Source organism: Rhodnius prolixus, unplaced genomic scaffold, assembly GCF_049639745.1.
Source record: "Rhodnius prolixus isolate KJV_2025 unplaced genomic scaffold, Rpr scaffold_6, whole genome shotgun sequence".
Taxonomy (NCBI): domain Eukaryota; kingdom Metazoa; phylum Arthropoda; class Insecta; order Hemiptera; family Reduviidae; genus Rhodnius; species Rhodnius prolixus.
The window spans coordinates 605,299-629,239 of NW_027411634.1; the positions used below are offsets into that span (position 1 = coordinate 605,299).

A 23,941-nucleotide genomic window follows, 5' to 3' on the forward strand; every position below is an offset into this window, starting at 1 on the left:
GCAACACGAATAATGTCAATTCACGGCATTGAAATCAGGTTTGCTGCTAAACATTTAGAGTTCACTTCCTGCGGTTTTTTTTTTTTAGTTCGCGAAAGATTTCCTTTTCATAAACTCGCACATACAAAGACTACATTTTTTTGACTACCGGAAACTTTAAAAAGTGATATTTCCGGTGAAAACAGGAAGTACGATTAAAAATGTATTTATTCACCCTCTGGAGTAAATATTCTCTTAATTAATCAGTTGTTCCGAAAGGCATGAAATACGATATCAGTTAATGGCATAAAAATGCCATCAATTATTCCTGTTCGACCTAGATAGATGGAGGAAGTGCATCAATAATAAAATCAATAAAAACAATCCTGAAACCTGCCGGAAGCCCGAGTTGTACGAACAGGAGGAACTAGAACTTCAACTTCAATTTTTCTTCCTTTTCTTCCTTTTAGTATCAAAGATTGATATCCCTAAAATGCCCTAACTAAATTCAAAACAAATTTCTTTATTTTTACAGACGCTCCTACGTGCAAACCAAATCAGACAAGAGTGCACGGTGTGGCCAAACAGGAACGTGCAAACATCTCCTGCGAAGTGGATTCAAATCCCAGCGAAGTGACATTTCGTTGGACGTTCAACAATTCGGCCGATAGTATTGAAGTGGAACCAGGACGTATTGTACGCCATGGATCGTCCAGCGTGGTCACTTATACGCCAATGAGTGAACTGGATTATGGCACGCTATTGTGTTGGGCCACGAATCGTATTGGACATCAGAAAGTGCCCTGTGTTTATCATATTATTGCTGCAGGTTTGTATTTGATTGGTTTGATATTAACTAGGGGTTTATGTACATACATACAGGGTGTTCATTTTAAGTCGGCTCAAATACATTTCATGCTTAAACGGTTGATCTGAGCAAAAAAGGTAGAGGAAAAATTTGTTGCCCGTCACCTCTAGTTTCAGAATATGTGACTTGATTTTAGATTCCTGCCCGCATACGCGGCTGACGCGCGTCCAAAAGTGAGGTTTTGCAGTTGACCCCCATTTTCATACACACAGTTTTAAAGAGTATAAAAAGTTATGAAAGAAACCGGAAACCGTAATTCGATATCTTCAAAATTAAAGGTGCTAGGCCTTTTCAAAATCTGATATTTATTAATCATATTTCAATTTTTTAACTTGTTATCAAAGAGAAAGAAGAGCACGCGATAGGTCATTTTTATGTATTTTTTCATCCCCTTTCTACTAAAAATATTGCCAAGGCAGTAAAGCTAGTATTTGCTCTTATAAAGTATAAAGTAAAGTATCTTTGCTCTTATTATAATGTGCAGTAGCGTATCTTTGTTAGTACAGTTTGGATGTCTCTCCAATAGTAACACAGGAGCAGTTTCTCCTGACGAAACGGCTCATTGGAGCAAGATCTTAATACATATTTAACTTCCTGGAAGAAATACAAGGGGAACTGAATTTTAAAAATAATAAATACATTTCACATCTAGCTCTCTAAAAAGTAATTTCACTTGTCTTCCCTTTTTCCAAGGCATTTTCCAGACAATTCCTCTCGCACAGGCAACATCTCCCATACTGTGACCAAATCTTGTCTGTAAACCGTTAGAAGGTTTGAACTGTACAAAATTAATACTGTCTGTATAGCCACTTGTAGGAAGTCATTTTACTAATCCCCGAAACTAGTGTAGGGTTTAGATTTTGGCTGGGGACTTAGCCCTATCTGGTGAAGGGTGTTGAAAGTAAGACGTTCATTATACTGTCTCTGTCTCACCCACACAAAGTCTCTATCTCTCTCCCACTCATACACCCACACAAACTTATTCATTTACCCAATCACCTTCCCCCCCTGTCACTGTTGGGACATTACTCAAAATGCTGGAACTTGGGTTATACCCAGTAGCCAGCCGCAGTTGTATTTTGCTCCTGCTTTAGTAGCCAGGTGAAGAGATGAGGAAAAACCGGGATGGAATACTCTAGAGCAGGATTTATTCCTATCTGGGAGAAGTCTGTTCTGGAGAAGTCAGTGGGTTGAAAGAAATTCAGTGGAGGGCTGTAAATCGTAAAATAAGCAGGACTTAGGTTTGACCCGCAATGCTAAGATGTGTTGTTGGTTAGTGGGTTCGATTCCCCCGGTCTAGGTCTTGGATTTTATTTAATGGTTAATATGAGAAATTTACAGTCGCCTCCGTCCACGACACCTAATTGGTAGTTGAACGTTAAGCCCCGCCTGAAAAAAAAAAAAAAAAAAAAAAATAGACAAAAACTTCCTGTTTTGTATAGAATTTAAGAATGTCTTTACGTATTGAGTTCGAAGAATATTAATGAGACAGAACCTTGGAAAATAGTAGTTACTAGAAAAGTCGTGTGAGTGTTCACAGCAGAATTTTCCTTTTTTTTTGTGGTGACCGTTTTCACCTATTTTCCCCATCGCGCTCCATCCGGGACCTATTTCACAGCATACCCCTACAGGGAATAACTTATTTCATTACTTCTCTTGCTGAATATTCAATCAGCGAAAGGTAGATTTAATCAGCCCAGCTTCTATGATCTCCGCGCATGAGGAACATCTAGCCATTAACCAACTAGCGGCCACGGGGGGGTCGACCTTCCGCCAAACTAGTCTTCTCCAGTAATCCCCTTGTAAAAGTAAATCCTTGCCAACTTAATATTGCATTAAGTTTATTCTGAAAGCTAAATTATACATTAATATTATTCTCAAGATAAAGTTGGCCTATATATTCTATAATATTGTGAAATACATTTTATAATATATATTCCGAATATATATGTATTTTGCTTAACATAATTTTAAGCGTATATTCTGTGCGGAAAAATGCCCACTTTATGTATACTTGCTCTTGGTAGCAGAGATATTCGATAGCGATTCTGCAGATTTTCGATAAAGAGTCGGGAATCGAATCCACTAACCAACAATACATCTTAGCTTTGCGGGTGTAGCCTATAATCGCCCAACATACTTTACTATAAATTTCTCATATTACCCATTAAATAAAATACAAGACCTAGACCGGGGGAATCGAATCCACTAACCAACAATACATCTTAGTTTTGCGGGTCTAGCCTACAACCGCTCCGTGGCGCCTACATGTTGTATAAATCAGCCCAAACTATTGCGGATGCAAGAAGGCATTTAAAGTGTATTAAGTGCCCATTCCAAACAGATTGCGCCCTAATAAGGATGTGCTGAACTTCCTTCAGAATGGAGAAGTTGAAATAAGAACGTGACATTTCCTGTCCGACTGTATCTACGAAAAAAAAGAAGAAAGAAATAGAGTGGAGATGAGAAACGAAAAGATGACCGGATATCCGTTTGCTGATACCCTTTTCATTTACTAGCTACTGGAGTGGACTAGAAGGAAGTGCCAGGAGTGGGGGGGGGAGGTGGAAACAGGCGGAAGAGTATCTCAGCGGAAGTAAGGAATATAACAATGGCACCCCTTGCTGCCCCAGCTTACGTCGTTACCCTTTAGGGTTCATATTATATTACTAAGGGTATTGGCAACACTGTCAAGATCTCAAGAAATTGAGATCAACAAGATTTGTTTGAAATATTGCAACCGGAAATGCCAAATTTGATTGGAATTAATTTTATAGTTATTAGCTATTTTGTTTGCATTTAATAGTTTCAATAAAATTAGATTTAGTAAGATACGAGTCATATTATAGATTCACATCAGACATCTAATTTTTTTTCTTAATTTCTAGCGATCCTTCGACTAAGGGTACGTAATAGAAATTATTAGACAAGGAACAAGTCAAAAAAAGAAAGAAAAAAAAACAGAAAAATAATAATTTATTGTTTAAAAACGTTTGTTGTCATGTTTTTAGACGTGACGTCACCCTGCTGGATAATTTGATAAAACTGATAGAAATTCGACACTGATAGAGCACAAATCGAATTGTAAAAGTCTATTTATTTCTTGATGGACGATAACAATTATTGAATAGCAGAATTCCTATTGGTTCCATGAGGGGAAGCAGATTCTTTGTTGTATTTTTTTGTGACATTTGAAACGACTGGAATACGCAGGTCGGTCCGTTACACTTCTCCATGTTGAAATTGTAGAAAAAAAAAAATAATTGGACAGAATTTGATATGCTGTGTTATCCAGGATGCACAGAGAGGCTGGCTGCACTCGCTGGAGAATGATTCCACTTTTCGTTCATTAGGGCGAGCAAGTGGAAGTACTGTGTCAATTTGGCCATATTGAGTTTCGGCCGGAAATACTACGAATTGAAAGCAATCAGAATTTAGGAGAGTGATTAAAAAAGAAAGAAATGTTTTTTTAAAAAAACATAGTTTGGAAATGACTTTAATTAACCCAAGTTACCAAAAGTAAGGAATTTCCGGCTGGGCCTTTTTTCTTAATAGAGTCATTAATTAGAATTTTCCTGGGGGGGGGGACGCTACAAAACCGGAAGTTGTAGGCCATCATTTTGTGTGTTCGCGTAGTGAAAAAAAAAACGGTGCAGCTTTTCTTGAAAATAATCTTTTTAAAGAAATAGTACGTTCTTTCGGTACAATGAGTACTTCCGGTATACGATTTTCCGTATATTCTGGATCAGAGATAGAGGAAGACCATTTCTAATGGCCACCTTATTTGAACTAAATGGCCTCAAAAGATGATATTTTCTATCTTAATGATCTTAAATTAGTAGTTAGTATAATTCTATCTCTCTCGTACGCCCATAACACATATTCTAACATCTTTGATTGCATCTCTGACCGGTTTTGGACTTCGATCCATTGTCAGTGGTGTAGAGAGATTATCGTCTTCATTTAAGTCGCCCTACTCTTACGGAACCTAACCACATTTTCTACTTATTCTCCTCATATCACTATAGTTACTATCACTACAGTTACCAACACTATGGTTACCAAAACTATAGTTACCAAAACTGTAGTTACCAACACTATAGTTACTATCACTATAGTTACAACACTATAGTTACTATCTCTATAGTTACCAACACAATAGTTACCAACACTATAGTTACCGTCACTACAGTTAGTATCACTATAGTTACCGTCACTATAGTTACGGTAACCATTTTTAGGGGGGGGGGAAATAAAGAACATATAAAATTCATAAGTTTAAAACATTGATTAAGAAAATAGTGCTATAAAACGATGCAAATTTTTAATTTTTAACATTAATTTTGATACTTTTCTGTAGAAATAATTTTGTTTAATTGAGCCGGTTCACGCTTTAAAAAGGTCATAAAATTGCATACAGTTCATTTGAAAGTTTCATTTGACGGAAATACATGCTTCTAATGTGCTTTAACCTTTAACTGGTTTTTTTTTTTTTTTCATTCGTCCACATATTATTCACCAATGAAAATATTCGATTTTTTTTTTTTAAACTTTGCGTGGACTTTACAAAATGAAGGACAGAAGGGCCTTATTTTAGAAAATAAATAAAGTTAAAGAGGACAGAGCTGTGAAATAAAGGACTTAGGGTCACGGTAACTGCAGTGGAACCTTTAAAAAAAAAAAACAAAGTTAAGAAAAAAAAATTGAACTTTAGCAAAAGTTGCGTGAAGTCTAAAGTTAGATAGAGAGGAAAAGCCCGTCAAGTGTTAGCACAAAAACCCCCACACCCCCTCAGAAAATTAACAATTTCTACTTTGTTATGATGGTTAAATTTCTTATATTTACGACATAAACAGCATCCAGTTGAAACAATTAAAACCATCAACAATTGAGTTTAATTAAGTAACAAGTTAAAAGAGGTAATAAAATTAAAGTTGAAATAAACAAAACACTTGTGTAGTAAGTTTTGGGCGAGGCTAAGTTTTGTGAACAAGGCGGACTTTAGAAAATGCAGCACGGTTCAAAATGGTTCTAGCCTACTTGCTCCTTGTTGTAAGCGTAATGAAACATTACGCCACATGATTATCTTTTATTGTAGCCGGAAGTAAATAGTTTCAGCGTCACTCCATTTTCAGCGTTGTAGTTAGAATTGTGTCTCCCCCTCCACGCTTTTCAGCCACTCACTGGGCTGAACTACAATCAAGGTGAACAACACTACATCTGCTCCAATGAGCTAGTGAATGTAGTTTTGTTCCGTTTTGTTCTGTTTGTTCGCCCGTATTTTCCTTCCACTTCCTTACCCCACACACACACACACATTGTTGGAGTTGGCCAAGTTATATAATAATTAAAAATGAGCGATGAAAATTCTGAAATTTCGTGGAAAATTCGCTGAAACGGAAGTGCCGCCATTTTGTAGAATTGTTTTCCGTCACTTTTTGAGATTTTCTGGCAAAATAGTTTTTCACTATTTTTCCTAACATTGTGTATTTACGCCATTTTACCTACACCTTTATTGCTGCAATAGTAAAGAAAAGTAATGCCTATTTTTTCAGGCGGGCTTAACATCCAACTACCAAATTAGGTGCCGGTGGATGGTGGCGACTAGCAAACATACTTTACTGTAAATTTCTTTTATTAACCATTAAATAAAATCCAAGACCTAGACACTGGGAATCGACTAACCAACAATACATGTTAGCTTTGCGGGTCTAGCCTATAACCGCCTAACATACTTTACTATAAATTTCTTGTATTAACCATTAAATAAAATCCAAGACCTAGACCAGGGAATCGAATCCACTATCCAACGATACATCTTAGTATTGCGGGTCTAGCCTATAACCGCCTAACATACTTTACTATAAATTTCTTGTATTAACCATTAAATAAAATCCAAGACCTAGACCGAGGGAATCGAATCCATTAACCAACAATACATCATAGCTTTGCGGGTCTAGCCTATAACCGCCTAACATACTTTACTATAAATTCCTCATATTAAACATTCAATAAAATCCAAGACCTAGACCAGGGAATCGAATCCACTATCCAACAATACATCTTAGCATTGCGGGTCTAGCCTATAACCGCCTAACATACTTTACTATAAATTCCTCATATTAAACATTCAATAAAATCCAAGACCTAGACCAGGGAATCGAATCCACTATCCAACAATACATCTTAGCATTGCGGGTCTAGCCTATAACCGCCTAACATACTTTACTATAAATTTCTTGTATTAACCATTAAATAAAATCCAAGACCTAGACCGAGGGAATCGAATCCACTAACCAACAATACATCTTAGCTTTGCGGGTCTAGCCCATAACCGCCTAACATACTTTACTATAAATTTCTTGTATTAACCATTAAATAAAATCCAAGACCTAGACCGAGGGAATCGAATCCACTAACCAACAATACATCTTAGCTTTGCGGGTCTAGCCTATAACCGCCTAACATACTTTACTATAAATTTCTTTTATTAACCATTAAATAAAATCCAAGGTCTAGACCTGCACCACAATACATATTAGCTTTACACGTCTTGCCTCAAACCGCTCGGCTACCGTGGCGCCACTTATGGATGGAATATCAAAGATACCAAAAACTCTCAATCCATACATTGCTGCCTTGTTAGGTCCAAACGTTTTTTAGTATTCCCTCCATTATTTGAATCCGTACCTAGCTAGGCAAAAATACATCGGTTAGAAAAGGTGTTTGTTCCACAGCCTTGAGGATAACCTAGCCCTAAGTTGAATGCTTGGCAAAAGAATGTGACTGGAATTGACGGCAATCTTTCTTCCCTATTCTGGTCTATTTTTTCTTGACTTCCTATGAATACTATCTTTTCAGATTTAAAATGAATCAATAGTAATTTTTGGGCACTTTTTCTGGAGTATGGACTTTTTTTTTGCCATTGGCTTCCGCCATACAGCCAGCATCATCTAGGTGCTTATCACTAGAATATCACTCACTCTCCATTCTTACCTACAAATACATTCGCTTCACACATTCATCATTCTACTATCTACCGCTATTTACATAAACTACTGCTAATGGATGGAGCAGCACTCTGTGCTCCTGCCATCCTTCTGCGAGCTTAACCAAAATTAAAATCACGTAATCCTTCTCTAAGCATTTTCTTCCATTCCTTCTAATTCGGCTATAGCTTTTAAATACATTCATATTTCATTGCTAGCTCTGCTATCGACTTAAGCACATAAATGTTGGTGGAAAATATAATGTCTTCGTAGCGAAATGGTGCATCTAAATACCTGTACAAGTCGTCGAAACATTCGTTTCCTTTCTACCACATAACGTGGACATATCATTATTACATGTTTGAAATCCTCCTCCTCATTGCAATCTACGCAAAGAGGAGAGGACCTTTTGTTGATCCTGTGTAGATACGATCCGCACACCGCGTGGTTCGTTCTCAGCCTGCTTATTGTCGTAACAACCCATTTATTAGTGACAGTTCCCTTAAACCATGGTTGTCTAGGTAACTGATCTGCCATAGTTTTATAGAATCTACCTTTATCACCATTATTGTAATCTGTCTGCCATTTTTGTAGTGCTGCTTTTGCAATTATACCCTTGATATCGGTGTGTGGTAATTTATAATTAGCCATTTCCCCACTATTGGTGGCTTCCTTTGCAAGTGTATCAACAATTTCATTCTCTTTTATACCACAATGACCACTTACCCACAAAAAATTAATGCAGACTCCCTTCTCTTTAAAAATGGCAATAGTTTCTACAATCTCTGCGATAATGTGATTCATTCCTGTAGACTGGTTGTGTATATGTGATAATTTACACAACGCACTCTGGCTGTCACTAATAATGGTATATTTTTTCTCCGACAACGAATAAATATATTTTAAAGCCGTTAAAATAGCAATTAGCTCCGCTGTATAGATGGACGCCTCATCTTCTAATTTAATTATCGTAAAATAGTTCCGAACCGGTTCATACACAGCACTTCCGACTTTATTATTGATTTTGTTTGTTTGTTGAATATTTAGGGATACAGTTCAATTATATTAAATTGTAGAAAAGGAGACGAAGGCCCACTAGTTAATGTACCTTCATGTGGGTTCATCTTTGGCACTAATCACCAGAGCAGCTGTGGGCAGAGTTCTTGGCAAATGGGTGTAATTACTTGAGTTACGAATTAGAGGACCGTTGTTCGCCCAAAAGGTCGGTACCAAAAATAGAAAAGGATCACAAACCATTATGATACCTGACGATGGCAAACTAAACCACTTGTCTAGGGAAGCTGTGTGCCAGTTGTATAACAAGGAAGCTTGATATGTGTGTGAATGGGTACGGGTAAGAGCTCTTATATGGGTTCACGTTGAAACCCAAACTCACCGCACCCACGTATAGCGTCATCTCGTTCACTCTGTTCCCTCCTCCTCCTCCTCTACACCCTCAGTATATTGGCAAAATCATGTCATGACGTGATGGATAATGACGTCTAACAGCTCTCCGGATCTCCCGCTAGGGTTTTACTTCATCAAAATGTTACCTAAATCTCAGTCGCAGGTATCAAGCACCACACATTTCGACCGGCTCACAACTTCCCTTACACATTCTGCTACCCCTTCCCCCCTCCAGAGTACATTTATAGGATGATTAAGTAGCGATATCTCCAATGTTGGAGAGTAAATAATAAAATAAGAAAATTAAAGCAAGACAACCTACATCCTGTTTGAACAAGAAAGACATGGAATTTAGGTTGCTTGTTGGTTTCCTGTACATAATGTACATATACGTAAATCAATGGTGTTACGACTTAAAAAAAAAAAACAGGAAACGAAATCTCATTTCATCCGCTCTCTCTACTCCTTTTTCCGGTTTAGGAATTGCGGAAAAATAAACATTTCAAACGCGTTTTAATTTAACGATCGTTCTTTTACTCGTGACATTTACCTTTTTGTCATAAATATTTCAAGAATATTAAAGCTATTAATTAATTAATTCTCACACGCCTTCCTTTTGGCTCCAATTAGGTTACGATAAATGAAAAAAAAGTTAAAACGCCAAAAAAAAATAATTCAATAAAATGAAACCTCTGCTCAAACATATGCTCTAAATCAAGAATTGTAATTGCGTATTGAACTCTCATTAATGTTTTATATCTTCTCTTTAAATCCAAGGCCTAAGACCGAGGAATCGAACCCACTAACCAACAATACATCATTGCTGTGCGGGTCTAGTCTATAACCGCCTAACATTCTTTACTATGAATTTCTCATATTAACCATTAAATAAAATCCAAGGCCTAGACTGAGGAATCGAATCCACTAACCAACAATACATCTTAGCTTTGCGGGTCTAGCCTATAACCGCCAAACATACTTTACTATAAAATTTCTCATATTAACCATTAAATAAAATTACAAGACCTAGACTGAGGAATCGAATCCACTAACCAACAATACATCTTAGCTTTGCAGGTCTAGCCTATAACCGCCAAACATACTTTACTATAAAATTTCTCATATTAACCATTAAATAAAAATACAAGACCTAGACTGAGGAATCGAATCCACTAACCAACAATACATATTAGCTTTGTGGGTCTAGCCTCTAACCGCTCGGCTATCGTGGCGCCCCAAAAGATTAGTAAAATGACTTATTTTTATTTTTTTTTAACTTGAACATGATCCTCTGTTCGGAATAGTTCAGTTATTCATTTTTTTCTTTAGGTGTATCAGGATATTTAATTGCACTATTTTAACTATTACTGTGTATCTTTGCATTTCCTGAACCTGCAGCTGTTTTGGAGAAAACTACCTTTAAAAAAAAAAGAAAATACGAAAAATCCAGATGTGGCACTTCCGGTGGTGGGCTAGGTCTCGAAAATTTGGACCCTTTTTGGCATTATTTTTCCTCTTCCCAAAAAAGTAGTAAGAGAAATTAATAATAAATTAAACTACAGACAGTAGAACAAAGAAATAAATTCCGGAGGAAGTCTTGTAAAGAGAATACCAGTACTTGTGGAAGAGGTGTGCATTAATTTAGCTGGAAACAAGAAAAGAGCATGGGCGAGTAGTTCACCGGCATCCTGCTGCTCCTGCTCTTGCTCCTGCTTCTGCTGGTGGTGGTGCTGTTGGCAGAATATATGGGAGAGTTGAGAGAAACTTTTTAAAGGGGTTGTTCTTTATAGCTGCAGGAGGCCTTCGGACTGTGTGGAGTCCCTCCAGCACTCCTAGAACTGTACACATACACACGCGCCGCGGCTACTTTTGGATGGACCAAGAGACTGGGGGCTGCCGCCACACCAGTCCTTCTAACTAACTGCGTAGAACTGGGAGTCACTGCTGCAGTCCGTACCCTGCCTCCTGGCAGAACAACTAACATTCACCGCTTCATCACATGCCCGCCGCCCGTGTGGCTTGCCGCCTCCGAGCCTCTCCTTAAACTGCCAAATAAATTCCTTAATGACCACTATTTAGTATTATTTTATTGTAAAAACTCCCATTCACCCCTCAGCCTGTACTGCACATCCTAACATCACCCACAAAAAAGACAATCGGACTTTAAAAAAAAAACAGTAACTCCACTTAAGTAAAGTAAAGTAAAGTAATGCCTGGTTTTTCAGGCAGGCTTTACGTCCAACTACCAAATTAGGTGTCGTGGATGGAGGCGACGAGCAAACATACTTTACTATAAATTTCTCATATTAACCATTAAATAAAATTCAATGCCTAGAGACCAGGGGAATCGAACCCAATAAACCAACAATACATCTTAGCTTTGCGGTTCTAGCCTATAACCGCCTAACATACTTTACTATAAATTTCTCATATTAACCATTAAATAAAATACAAGCCCTAGACTGAGAATCGCGAACTAACCAACAATACATCTTAGCTTTGCGGGTCTAGCCTCTTAACCGCCTAACATACTTTACTATAAATTTCTCATATTAACCATTAAATAAAATTCAATGCCTAGAGACCAGGGGAATCGAAACCACTAAACCAACAATACATCTTAGCTTTGCGGGTCTAGCCTATAACCGCCTAACATTCTTTACTATGAATTTCTCATATTAACCATTAAATAAAATCCAAGGCCTAGACTGAGGAATCGAATCCACTAACCAACAATACATCTTAGCTTTGCGGGTCTAGCCTATAACCGCCAAACATACTTTACTATAAAATTTCTCATATTAACCATTAAATAAAATTACAAGACCTAGACTGAGGAATCGAATCCACTAACCAACAATACATCTTAGCTTTGCAGGTCTAGCCTATAACCGCCAAACATACTTTACTATAAAATTTCTCATATTAACCATTAAATAAAAATACAAGACCTAGAGACCAGGGGAATCGAACCCACTAAACCAACAATACATCTTAGCTTTGCGGGTCTAGCCTATAACCGCCTAACATACTTTACTATAAATTTCTCATATTAACCATTAAATAAAATTCAATGCCTAGAGACCAGGGGAATCGAACCCACTAAACCAACAATACATCTTAGCTTTGCGGGTCTAGCCTATAACCGCCTAACATACTTTACTATAAATTTCTCATATTAACCATTAAATAAAATTCAATGCCTAGAGACCAGGGGAATCGAACCCACTAAACCAACAATACATCTTAGCTTTGCGGGTCTAGCCTATAACCGCCTAACATACTTTACTATAAATTTCTCATATTAACCATTAAATAAAATTCAATGCCCAGAGACCAGGGGAATCGAACCCACTAAACCAACAATACATCTTAGCTTTGCGGGTCTAGCCTATAACCGCCTAACATACTTTACTATAAATTTCTCATATTAACCATTAAATAAAATTCAATGCCTAGAGACCAGGGGAATCGAACCCACTAAACCAACAATACATCTTAGCTTTGCGGGTCTAGCCTATAACCGCCTAACATACTTTACTATAAATTTCTCATATTAACCATTAAATAAAATTCAATGCCTAGAGACCAGGGGAATCGAACCCAATAAACCAACAATACATCTTAGCTTTGCGGTTCTAGCCTATAACCGCCTAACATACTTTACTATAAATTTCTCATATTAACCATTAAATAAAATACAAGCCCTAGACTGGGAATCGCGAACTAACCAACAATACATCTTAGTTTTGCGGGTCTAGCCTCTTAATTAATGCGGTCAAGTCCGCCTATTGCTGGATAATCTCGCTGATTTTATCGGTCCTAGCACGCTTATATTCGGTATTTCTAGTCGGTTTCGCACCTTCATCCATCATTAGTGTTTAAATCAATTTGGTGGTTCAGAATTTTTACTCCAGTTATGTATTCGTCTTACACTACACTTGTCAACTGATTGCATTGTATATGTTAGTGATTATTTAAAATGAACAATAAAATATTTTTGTAAAAATAATAAAGTAAAATTGATGAAATTTAGTAATTGTTTAAGGTTTTTGTGCATAGATAATGGAGCTTTGAGTGATGTAAAGAGGTGATGCATTTTATATAACTAAAGGAAGCGGGAATTTAAGCAGGAAACATTAAATAACCTAATTCATTGGTACTGGGAGGTGATTATTGTTAAAATTAAATATTGATGTACAGCTGATTCTAATCGCTTGATTTATTAACTTACAAATAGTGTTTTATTATTCGTAAACATTTTAAGTAACCCACATATTTGTGATATTTAATTTAAAGGTTTCGCCTTTCATCGGTGCTCTTAATCTGTTGCCATTGGAGCATACGTTCTTGGTAACAGAAAAAAACGTGGCAGAAATCTACTGGCCGAATCTGTACCACGTGACCATCAGTTCCTACTGAAATTCAATTACGGAAGTTGTGATAAGAGGAAGTCGCGTGAGATTTAATTATTGGCATACTCAGAGTGAAACCATCTCATTTGCAGTTGAAAGTATTCTTGGCAACATTTAAATTTGGAACATGGTTTACTACAAAAAAGTGTTGTTATATTTAAGGCTACCTTATCTTGGTCTTCTGTTAGTGACATCACTTCCTGTATTCATACAAGCTCAGTTTGGCAAATGGAAAAGGGACTAAACTTAGGGATTTAAGGAGATAATTCTCGCTGACGGCCGGAAGTGTAGGGTTGGATTGTGGAGACAGAGGGCCCTAAGTGAATATTTGTATTTGTTCAATGGGAACAACATCGGCGAGGGGGGAATCGGGAGCTACACTGTTCCCTTCAGGGATCTCTCACTCGGGAAACTTAGTCCCCTCTCCAACCATAGTCCTGATAAAAATGTGGGTTATCGAATTAAACGAAATCAATTTAAGTAAAAGCTAAGTCTTCGGAGTGACGTCATGGTAAGTGAGATTGGTAAGCAGTGTAAAAAAAAAGAAGGGACAGGACTTACTCCACCTTGTCTTTAGAGCCAATGGGTTTGCTTGCACCCTAAAGCCCTGGGGGAGAGAAGTCTTAAAAACTGGGTCCCTTGGGTAATGGGGAGGGGATGTACCAAGCGCAAGGAAGGAAGTCGTTACTAGTTTTGGGAAGGAATTGCGCATAGCTATGAGTATTTACTTAAACTTCCCCCCCCCCCACCCTGCAGGATATACTCCCAAGTATATCCTGAGACTCCAAGATCTCCCTTTCTTAAGTTTTCCCTTGAAAAGACAAAACTTTTTAGCATATACTTAAAGTTTTAGCCCTTCCAAGAAAGGGAACAAACACCACCTTGTCTCTTCCTTGACAATGGATGAGGCTAGAGATTTTTTTTTTTTTTTAGCTTTTTTAAAAGCAGGTCGACATCTTCCAATCTCCTCTGGTTCCCCTGACCTACTTCTTCTTTTTCTTCTAGAAGGACGTCGTTTTATCCTGGTGTTTGGGTCATCCCCCAAACCTTACCCTTCTGAATTCTTCAACAGTTGAACAAGTTTATCTTAAGACTCTATTAGTGCGATATCTGCTCGTGCCCTTGTACACTAGTTCTTCGTATTCCACCACACTCCTGTCCTAAAGAAATCTTTCCTTATTCTTTTTTTTGGAGGCACCCAAGTTTTTTCTTGATCTTCTTTTTGGGTTAGTAACTTCCAGAAGATTTTCTACTACTGCAATTATAAAAATTACTTAGCTGAAACTCCAAACTTGGAGTTTTTAATTTGTTGTTTTTTCGAGCATGGCCGAATTGTCAGCAAAAGTTAGCCATCACTTCATTAAATCTATTGAAATCCTGTGAAATATTTCCGCAGAGTTCTTAACTCCAGTCCATGTCTTTAAATTTGTGAATGTCCTCCAGCGTCGCACCGTTTTGAAGGAAACTTGAAACCCACTAAATCTCTTGAGAAACGTTTTTTTGTAACTTCTGGGTCAAAGGTGCAAGATACACTTCCTTGCCGGGTTGGTTTCTACTCAACATCTCTCCTAAGAACCTAATTTTCTTGAAACTCTACAACCTTTTTTTGCATTTTCTCCTAAGTAGTGTCATTTCGAGAGTCCTGGGTCATTTTTATAGAAAATACTACATGTATTTAACATCCTTGTTATTAAAACGCGCACAATTCTAGTATAAGGTACATGGGAGTGGGGAGATTCCCCCTGCAGCCCCTGACCCTTTCTCACCATACGCCCGTCACAAAAAAAAATGACCCAGAACTCTCGAAATGACACTACTCTCCTATTTATCCCAGAAAAGTGAATTCCAAAAAAACAGCTGCAGACAGTGAAAGCAATGCCAAAGATCATACCAGTTTTGCTGATTTTGCTGTTTCTAGTTAAAACCTACTAAATGTAGGCTGTGAACACTATCAGTATGTAGGTAGCACATATCATGTCGGACGCCCTTAATGGTCCACAGAATAGGGCTCCATACAAACATATGTAGCCGGTCCCTTTGCATACATAATATCCTCCCCTACAAAGTAAATTATCTATTATTGTTCAGTTTAATAATAATCTCTGATCACGTCCCGTACCTTTACAGCAAGATCTGTACTCTGAATATATTCTACTTATCTTGGTGTACACTAATCGTTTACTTCATTAAATATGAATATCTAATCAGCATTTTTCGCAAGCAAATAAATATTTCTGTGCTACAGGAAAGCTTCTAATCTCATACTTCCGGTCTTAATATTAGAAACAAGCTCCAGCACGCTTTAATTAATTCGATATTGTAATGAGCTGCAAGCAATAAAACAGAAAAAGCATAGAACTAAGGATTGGCGAGGAATTGGTCAAATAAGAACAACAACTCGTCTTTTTGCCAACGATTAGACAAATATATTGTCCTCTTCAGGGTCTAGATATTACAAATACAAAATACAAACAATCTAGAGAATCAGTAATATAAAAATAAAAATAAATACGTACAATAAATTTTTTTATAATTATTGAAAGTTATGTGGCTATGCGGGTTGGTTGAGTTACAGAAAACTAAGAGCCAGAACTGGAGAACAGGTAAATATATACAGATATAGCGGGACTTAAACGGGAATTTTGGCAATGACAATGGGACAGATACAATTAGAGTAATTACAATGTTCAATTTTGACAAATAAAATAAATAGGTATTGGGAAATTTCTTTCTTATTTGTCGAAACGTTGGCAAAGAGTCGAGTTGTAGTTTTTTATTAGGACCGATTTCTCGCCAATCTTGAATCCTTAGTTCAATAATTTACGGTCACGATATATTCAGAAAAAAAATTATAGTTTAAATTGGTCAAGCAGCTTTACAACTTACGATATATGTATAGTTTTGCCCACCTATAGTGCGGTCTTCATCTTTACAAGGTCAAGATATTTAAAAGTATGATCAAGATTGCCAGAAAGTTGTTTTGGCAAAATTTACTTCACGTTAAACTCGTATCTGTTTTGATGCCTTTTAAGTTAGAGATACTCTCCTATTGGATCACTACAGATCAAAGCAGTTTTGGTACAGTTTGAGGATTACGAAACTAGAGATCGAGTACTGCAAAAATCTAACCATTACAAAACAAATACGAAATTCTTACAAAATGTTTTTCTTCTCAACATCTATTCTACCTGTTTCAGGTCGACCAGATCAAGTGCACAATTGTACAGTGGCCAACACAAGTATGACATCATTTTCTATACGCTGTTCAGAAGGTTTCAACGGTGGTTTACCGCAGAGTTTCACGATAGAAGTGCGTGAGCCAGGCACTGAAACGCTAGCCGCTAATCTCTCATCTCCGGTGCCCAGATTCACGGTATTGGGTTTACAACCGGGACTCATTTATCATGCGTACATCTACAGTGTGAACGTTAAAGGGCATAGCGATCCGATTATTATATATGCGCCAACTTTACGACTTCCTGAAAAACAACTTACTGCAGATAGAGGTGAGTTGGTAAGATTATTATTATTTTTTTTCTTTCTTTCTTTACGAGATTAGATTGTGGTGTTTGGGTGGCCCGATGAAGACTGCGTTGGTGGAGAATGATGAGAGAGGGTCGCCCTGGTTAAGGCAAACCGCTGAAACTCCATTTATGGGGTCTGAACCCTTTTGTGGAGTAGGCAAGTGATCAATATCAGATGGTGGTTTTGTTTCCCGTCCAATAATCAATCGTCTTACAGGTCGAAATATATTTATTGGAACCTCCATCTTTATTCTAGTTATAGTGCACATTCTTATAGATGGCATTGGGCTGCCCCTCTTAACTTGGGAGTTAACAATCCCTTTTCATCCTGAATCCTGGGCAAAACCTAGATACAAAATTTGAGAATTATTTTTTTTTTTCTTATTTACAAAGACTAAATCATGATGATAATAGCTCCGGAAGAAGATTAGTTCCATAGTTGCGAGTATCAAAGTAATTTGCTAGTTTCAGGTTACATGCAACTTAAACTTAGATTGCTCTGGCGTTACATAAAATTTACATATTTCACTAAAACCAGAACTTGTTAACAAACTTCTACGCTAAGTATGCATGCTTATGCTTACCATTTTGGCTTTTACTAGCCTAGCTTATACAGCCTCCTTTTATCGTTTAACACCACTCAAGAGTTTTAAGTTAATGCAAAATTTGATTGGTTACTGATTAAAGAATTAATGCCTTCTTTGATTTTGTTTTTGATTAATCATTTGTTTTTGATTGGCTAGAAATAGATTCAGCAAGAAACTGCTGCATTTTCTTTTGCACTAGTTGTGAAAGATGCGATTTCAAAGTAACTTTTCCATTGGCCCAGATTAAAAGAAAAGCCCAATACCATAACGAATTCATATTACAGATTAACTTCATAACACTGTTTGAGCAACCTATTTTGAAGCTCCAGATTAGGGATGAATGCTGGAAAAGCTTAAATCCCTTTACTTATTAAAAGGAACCATTTTGTGTTCCTGGACATGCCGAATGATTCCGTATATTCTACTAGCTAGCTTCTGTCGTCTCATGAGCGAATTTTACAATAAATACATTCAAAATTGTAGGACGGAAATTGCAGAAGGAATTAGCCAGGATGACGTCAAGTTAACAGTACTTCCTAAGAATTTTTGAAGGGTAAACCCCCTTTTCTTTTCGTTTTTTCATACCTTTTATATATATTAACAGGTGGTGAACGACCGAGAAACGGATTTCGGCTGACACCGGTGATGACAGTGGTTGTCGGCGTGGTCAGCTCACTGTTTGTGGTCGCCTGCCTAGTTGCGGCCGTGCTGAGGTTGCAATGCTCTCGTGAGGATGATCCACGACGATCCAAACCGGAAGTTCCGCCGGCCAAACCGCCCGGCTCTAGTCCTAAAGGAGATCTCTCTTCAGAAACTGATGAACGTAATCCGGACATCATTCCACAACCGAATTCCGGTAAGTAATCCATTTAATGGTTATGTTGTTAAAATAATTCTCAATAATAATAATTATTATTATAAGGGAAGGGATTAGCTATGCGGATAGCGTACTGAACTCCCACGCCGAAGTCCCGGGTTCGAATCCAGTTGCTGACCCTTAGATTTTTCTCTTCCTAGGAGCTTCTTACAGCTCACTGTCCGGTGATGGACACTGTTGTCTGTAACGAGAGAACACTGTCCGGAGGCCGGCAGTGCACTGAAAAAAGCTCCGGGCGCCAACAACCTTAGATGCGCCTTAAATCATTAATAATTTTTTTTTTTTTTTTTTTTTATCGAAGGTAGGTGAAACGCTTTATGCGCGAAGTGTGGGACTCCCGGGTGGCTACCCACTAAAACACCTCCTCTAACTGCGGAACACTGGCCCGGAACTGTTCAGCACACTACTTCAGGCCAGGTCTTTATAGGCCCTAAAGGCCCTCTCCTATTTCTTTCTATGCATCTAAATACCCTTTTTTCTCTTGAAGAACCGAGTTTACAAAGCTTGACACACTGTTCCAGGTCTCCTCTTGGCCTATCATCTTATCGATGATAGAGTCCGGACAGAAATCCTCTATCTTCTGTACCAGCTGGTCACGCTGAGTAGCCCATTGACTACACACAAAAAAATGTGTGGGAAGCGTCATCAACCACCTCTGGACAGAAGAGGCAGCACGGAGAGGCCACCTTTCCCATCCTATGGAGATACGACCTAAAATATCCATGTCCACTCAAGAACTGGGTGAGATAAAAGTTAACCTCCCCAGACCGCCTCTCCAGCCATGGTCTTACATGCTTAATGAGTTTCGAAGTCCATCTCCCTCTGGACTCCTGTTCCCAGGCTACCTGCCAATTCTGCAGGGTACGATCCCTTTCTTCCTTACGGACTGCTGCTTTTCTGAGCTCTGCGTTCCGTAGGTATATAGCCCTCCTCTCTTTGGCTAATAAATGGATTGGTATCACTCCTGCAATTACCAGAATAGCTGGACCCGATACAGTGCGGTATGCTGAAGCGATCCGTAGGGCACTCAGTCTTTGGACATAAATCATTAATAATAATAATAATAATAATAATAACAGTAATAATAAGCCCATTTTTGAAATCGTTTTCCTCGAAACCTATTAGATCTGGGTTGTTGCAAAAAAATTACAGTTATAAATGAAGATTTGCCTTATATTTTAAAGAAAATTTGGGAATTTTATCTTTTATAAAAAAAAGAGAAAAAAATTGTCAAAGTTGGGTGTTTTTCAACGTTACGCTTTTTCGTGCAGTTTTTGACGATCAACTCTTATACAACTGTCCTACCGGACAGTTTTAATAATGATAATGATAATGATAATGATAATAACTCTTTAATATTAATAAAACTTTTGTTTTATTAAAACAGATAATTCCCATCTTGCATTCTGAATAGATCACTATTCAGCATCAGCTTTCTAGAAGAGGGATTTTGACCTGAAATTCGGAAAGTAGCTACTTCCTGCGATTTTTTTTTTTGTGTATTCTAGATATTTTCTATACTTCCGCCCACTCAGAGGACCTGAACCAACTTCCGGCTGACGGCTTATCGATGACGTAAAATAAATTTTCTTCAATTTCTTTTCATAAAATGTAAACTTAACGCTATTAAGTAATGTAATTGTAATTATTTTGTTAGCGTCTTCATCCGGAATAGAAAAGTTAGCACAACGAATCTGGTCGGAAATTACGAGCAGGAAGTGAACTTCAGATTGGCATCCTTCTTATTCTTTACTTCTTGGGGGGGAAAGCAAATTAACAGGAATAGAAGAGCTTTTTGGTTAGAAGTACGACAAGACATAGTTCTCAAAGACACGTGCGCGGCTTACACACGTGTGAAATTTAATTCTTTATTATAAAGGAAAGAAACAATTATCTGTTTTTTGCATTTTCCGGCTTTATTTTTAAAGGAAATAAAGGACATTGTAAACTTTTTTTCAAATTAATAACAGCGATAGAAGAAAGCAGTCAGCTGATTATCAGCTGGAGTTCAAGACTTGATTTCGTAATAGAAAGGAAAACCGGAAATTAATTTTGAGAAATTCTACGTTCCAATATAAAGTAGTTTTTTCCCCCCAGAATTGTTATTGTGGGTGTGGTCCGCTGATGTTGCTAGGTTCTCTCGCTAGGCGAACTTATGAAAGTGTTTTTAATTGGCTGACTGTTGGCAAAACTGTTTAAAACAAAGGAAATAAACAGGGATACAAACTGTGACTACCATGAGCTACGTCCCTGCAATATGCTGCGTAAAAATTGAAAAAATAGGGTTAGAAGAAAATTGTACTATACTGGCAGGCTTTTTTCTGTTTTTCCCTTAGCTCTTATAGAGAGAGGGATGTATGCCGTCAGTTTGCATTTTTTTTTTAAACATATTTAGTCTTTTATAGTCTCCTGATAACAACATAAAAGTAGTCTTTACTAGTACTTCGCTGTACACTGTGTGTTAAGCATGACTCAAAAACGGTAAATCTAAAAAAAAACTTTAGTAATTTAGATTCCTGAGAAGTTAGCTGGTGTTAGAGGATTGATATACCTTTCTTAGAACCCACACAGATTCTGAGATTTCTCAGATATATCTTAAATTATTGAGGGGATATAGAAATACTATTAAGACGCCACGTTAGACGAGCGGTTATAGGCTAGACCCGCAAAGCTAAGATGTATAGTTGGTTTAGTGGATTCGATTCCTCAGTCTAAACCTTGTATTTTATTTAATGGTTAATATGAGAAATTTTGTAGTAAAGTATGTTAGGCGGTTATAGGCTAGACCCGCAACGCTAAGATGTATTGTTGGTTTAGTGGGTTCGATTCCCAGTCTAGGCCTTGCATTTTATTTAATGGTTAATATGAGAAATTTACAGTAAAGTATGTTAGTCACCTCCGTCCACGACACCTAATTTAGTAGTTGGACATAAAGCCTGCCTGAAAAAATAGGCAATTACTTTACTTTACTTACTTTACTAGAAATACTACTATCCAAATGTTTGAAAGTTTCTCCAGTGCGGTCTAGCGAGGTCGATGATTCACGCTTTATCCTGTAACCTTTCCAACAGACTCCTTTTAAATTAACCTGGAATTGGTTGGCTAATTATGACTGCTACGGTGACCCGCTTTCCCTTAAGTCGCAATGGCTTCCAAGGTCTAATCTAAGTTAAGCCGAGTTTAACAGGAAACAGTATCCGGCTTAATGAGCTTTCAAAAAGCTTTATCTCTAATAAAAGTGACTTAGACGGTTTCCCTTAACAACAGTGCCAAACAACGTACGCCATTAAGGCGCAAAGGTGATGAGGAAAAACCAGAGTACTTACTGTGAGGAAAAACCCCATTCTTTTTTTCCCTTTTAAATTTTCTCCCACGTTTCCTTTTATGCCAAAACATAATAAAATCTCCTTAAAAAGAAAGAGGGAAGCTTACAGTGTAATAGGATGGGTTCCGGCCGACACAGAGAGCGGAAGCACCCTAGAAGCATTACTTCCCTGAAACAACTAAGGGGGTGACTTTTACATCAAAGTAAAGTCCCTCACTACATACGTGTAATGATGTCATCACTTATGCCTCAATTATGTCCTAGTGGATGGCACAGCAGCCCACCAGATGGAAGCACCAGCGTCTTTAATTTGTTTTTATGTACACTCTCTTTTGTTCCTTTATTCAGCGGGTCGTACAAGAAGGAGGGTTATGCCCAATATTCCACACAAACACACACTAGTAAACCAAGTACCCCAGGTTGTACACCTTTGTAAAAAGACTATAAAGAATATAATATTAACCCTTACCAACATGTTTTACGTTTCTCCTTTTCCAACAGCATGGACCACAAAGAAGGGGGGTGTCATAAAAATTTTACTCTGTCCATGTTTAAAAGTTTAAATAGGTAGAGATCTTTGAAATGTAGATATTCGGATGGATCTTGAGAGGAATTTCCCCCCTCCACAAAAAGTGACTTAGAAGATCTGCAAAGGCACGCCTAGATTGATTACCCTGAGGAATTTTATGTGAAATGATTTTGCTGTACAAGTTATTTGAAATGCGCAGTTTATTTGGGGATGAGTTCAGTACTAAATTGTGTCCCTCCATTGGTTATTCTTTTAAAGTTTTTCCCAGCCCCCAATTTTTTTTTGGGGGGGGGAATATTTTAGCCACATCTTCAGGAATCATGGCGTGACTTAGGCGCAGGTATGGCAACCTAACAGTACAAGAAGATTATCTGTGATTTTGGTTTAAGTTACATTTTTTTTTTTTTAACTCCCTTGCAGTATTGGGTGAAATTATGATCTTAAAAACTCTTTCAGGCGGGACTTAACGTCCAACTAACCAATTAGGTGTCGTGGACGGAGGCTTCTAGCAAACATACTTTACTATAAATTCCTCATATTAACCATTAAATATAATAGAAGACCTAGACTGAGAAATAGAATCCACTAACCAACAATACATCTTAGCATTGCGAGTCTAGCCTATAACCGCTCAACATACTTTACTATAAATTCCTCATATTAACCATTAAATATAATAGAAGACCTAGACTGAGAAATAGAATCCACTAACCAACAATACATCTTAGCATTGCGAGTCTAGCCTATAACCGCTCAACATACTTTACTATAAATTCCTCATATTAACCATTAAATATAATAGAAGACCTAGACTGAGAAATAGAATCCACTAACCAACAATACATCTTAGCATTGCGAGTCTAGCCTATAACCGCTCAACATACTTTACTATAAATTCCTCATATTAACCATTAAATATAATAGAAGACCTAGACTGAGAAATAGAATCCACTAACCAACAATACATCTTAGCATTGCGAGTCTAGCCTATAACCGCTCAACATACTTTACTATAAATTCCTCATATTAACCATTAAATATAATAGAAGACCTAGACTGAGAAATAGAATCCACTAACCAACAATACATCTTAGCATTGCGAGTCTAGCCTATAACCGCTCAACATACTTTACTATAAATTCCTCATATTAACCATTAAATATAATAGAAGACCTAGACTGAGAAATAGAATCCACTAACCAACAATACATCTTAGCATTGCGAGTCTAGCCTATAACCGCTCGGCTACCGTGGCGCCTACTTCATAAAGAATTAATGAAGTCTATTGATGGAAATTTTAGAATCTCTTTGTTATTCAGAAGTAAATTTCAAACTGTGAAATTGTTACAGAAGTTATTTTACGTTCATCCTGTATATATACGTATATATACATATTTACATATATATAGAGCATATAAAGAAGGGATAGTAGCGCCCCTAG

The 23,941-nt window shown here is 37.4% G+C and overlaps 1 protein-coding gene across 2 annotated transcripts in view; it reads left to right on the top strand.

The window, feature by feature from the left end:
- The window catches only part of side-VII (sidestep VII transmembrane protein), a 494,219-nt gene that overhangs the window by 461,933 nt on the left and 8,345 nt on the right, over positions 1–23,941 (top strand). For both annotated transcript variants that reach the window (XM_074142232.1, XM_074142233.1), the window contains 3 exons: positions 515–808; positions 16,856–17,164; positions 18,374–18,625. In XM_074142232.1, the coding sequence (XP_073998333.1) occupies positions 515–808; positions 16,856–17,164; positions 18,374–18,625 (855 nt within the window). The remainder of the gene's footprint in view (positions 1–514; positions 809–16,855; positions 17,165–18,373; positions 18,626–23,941) is intronic.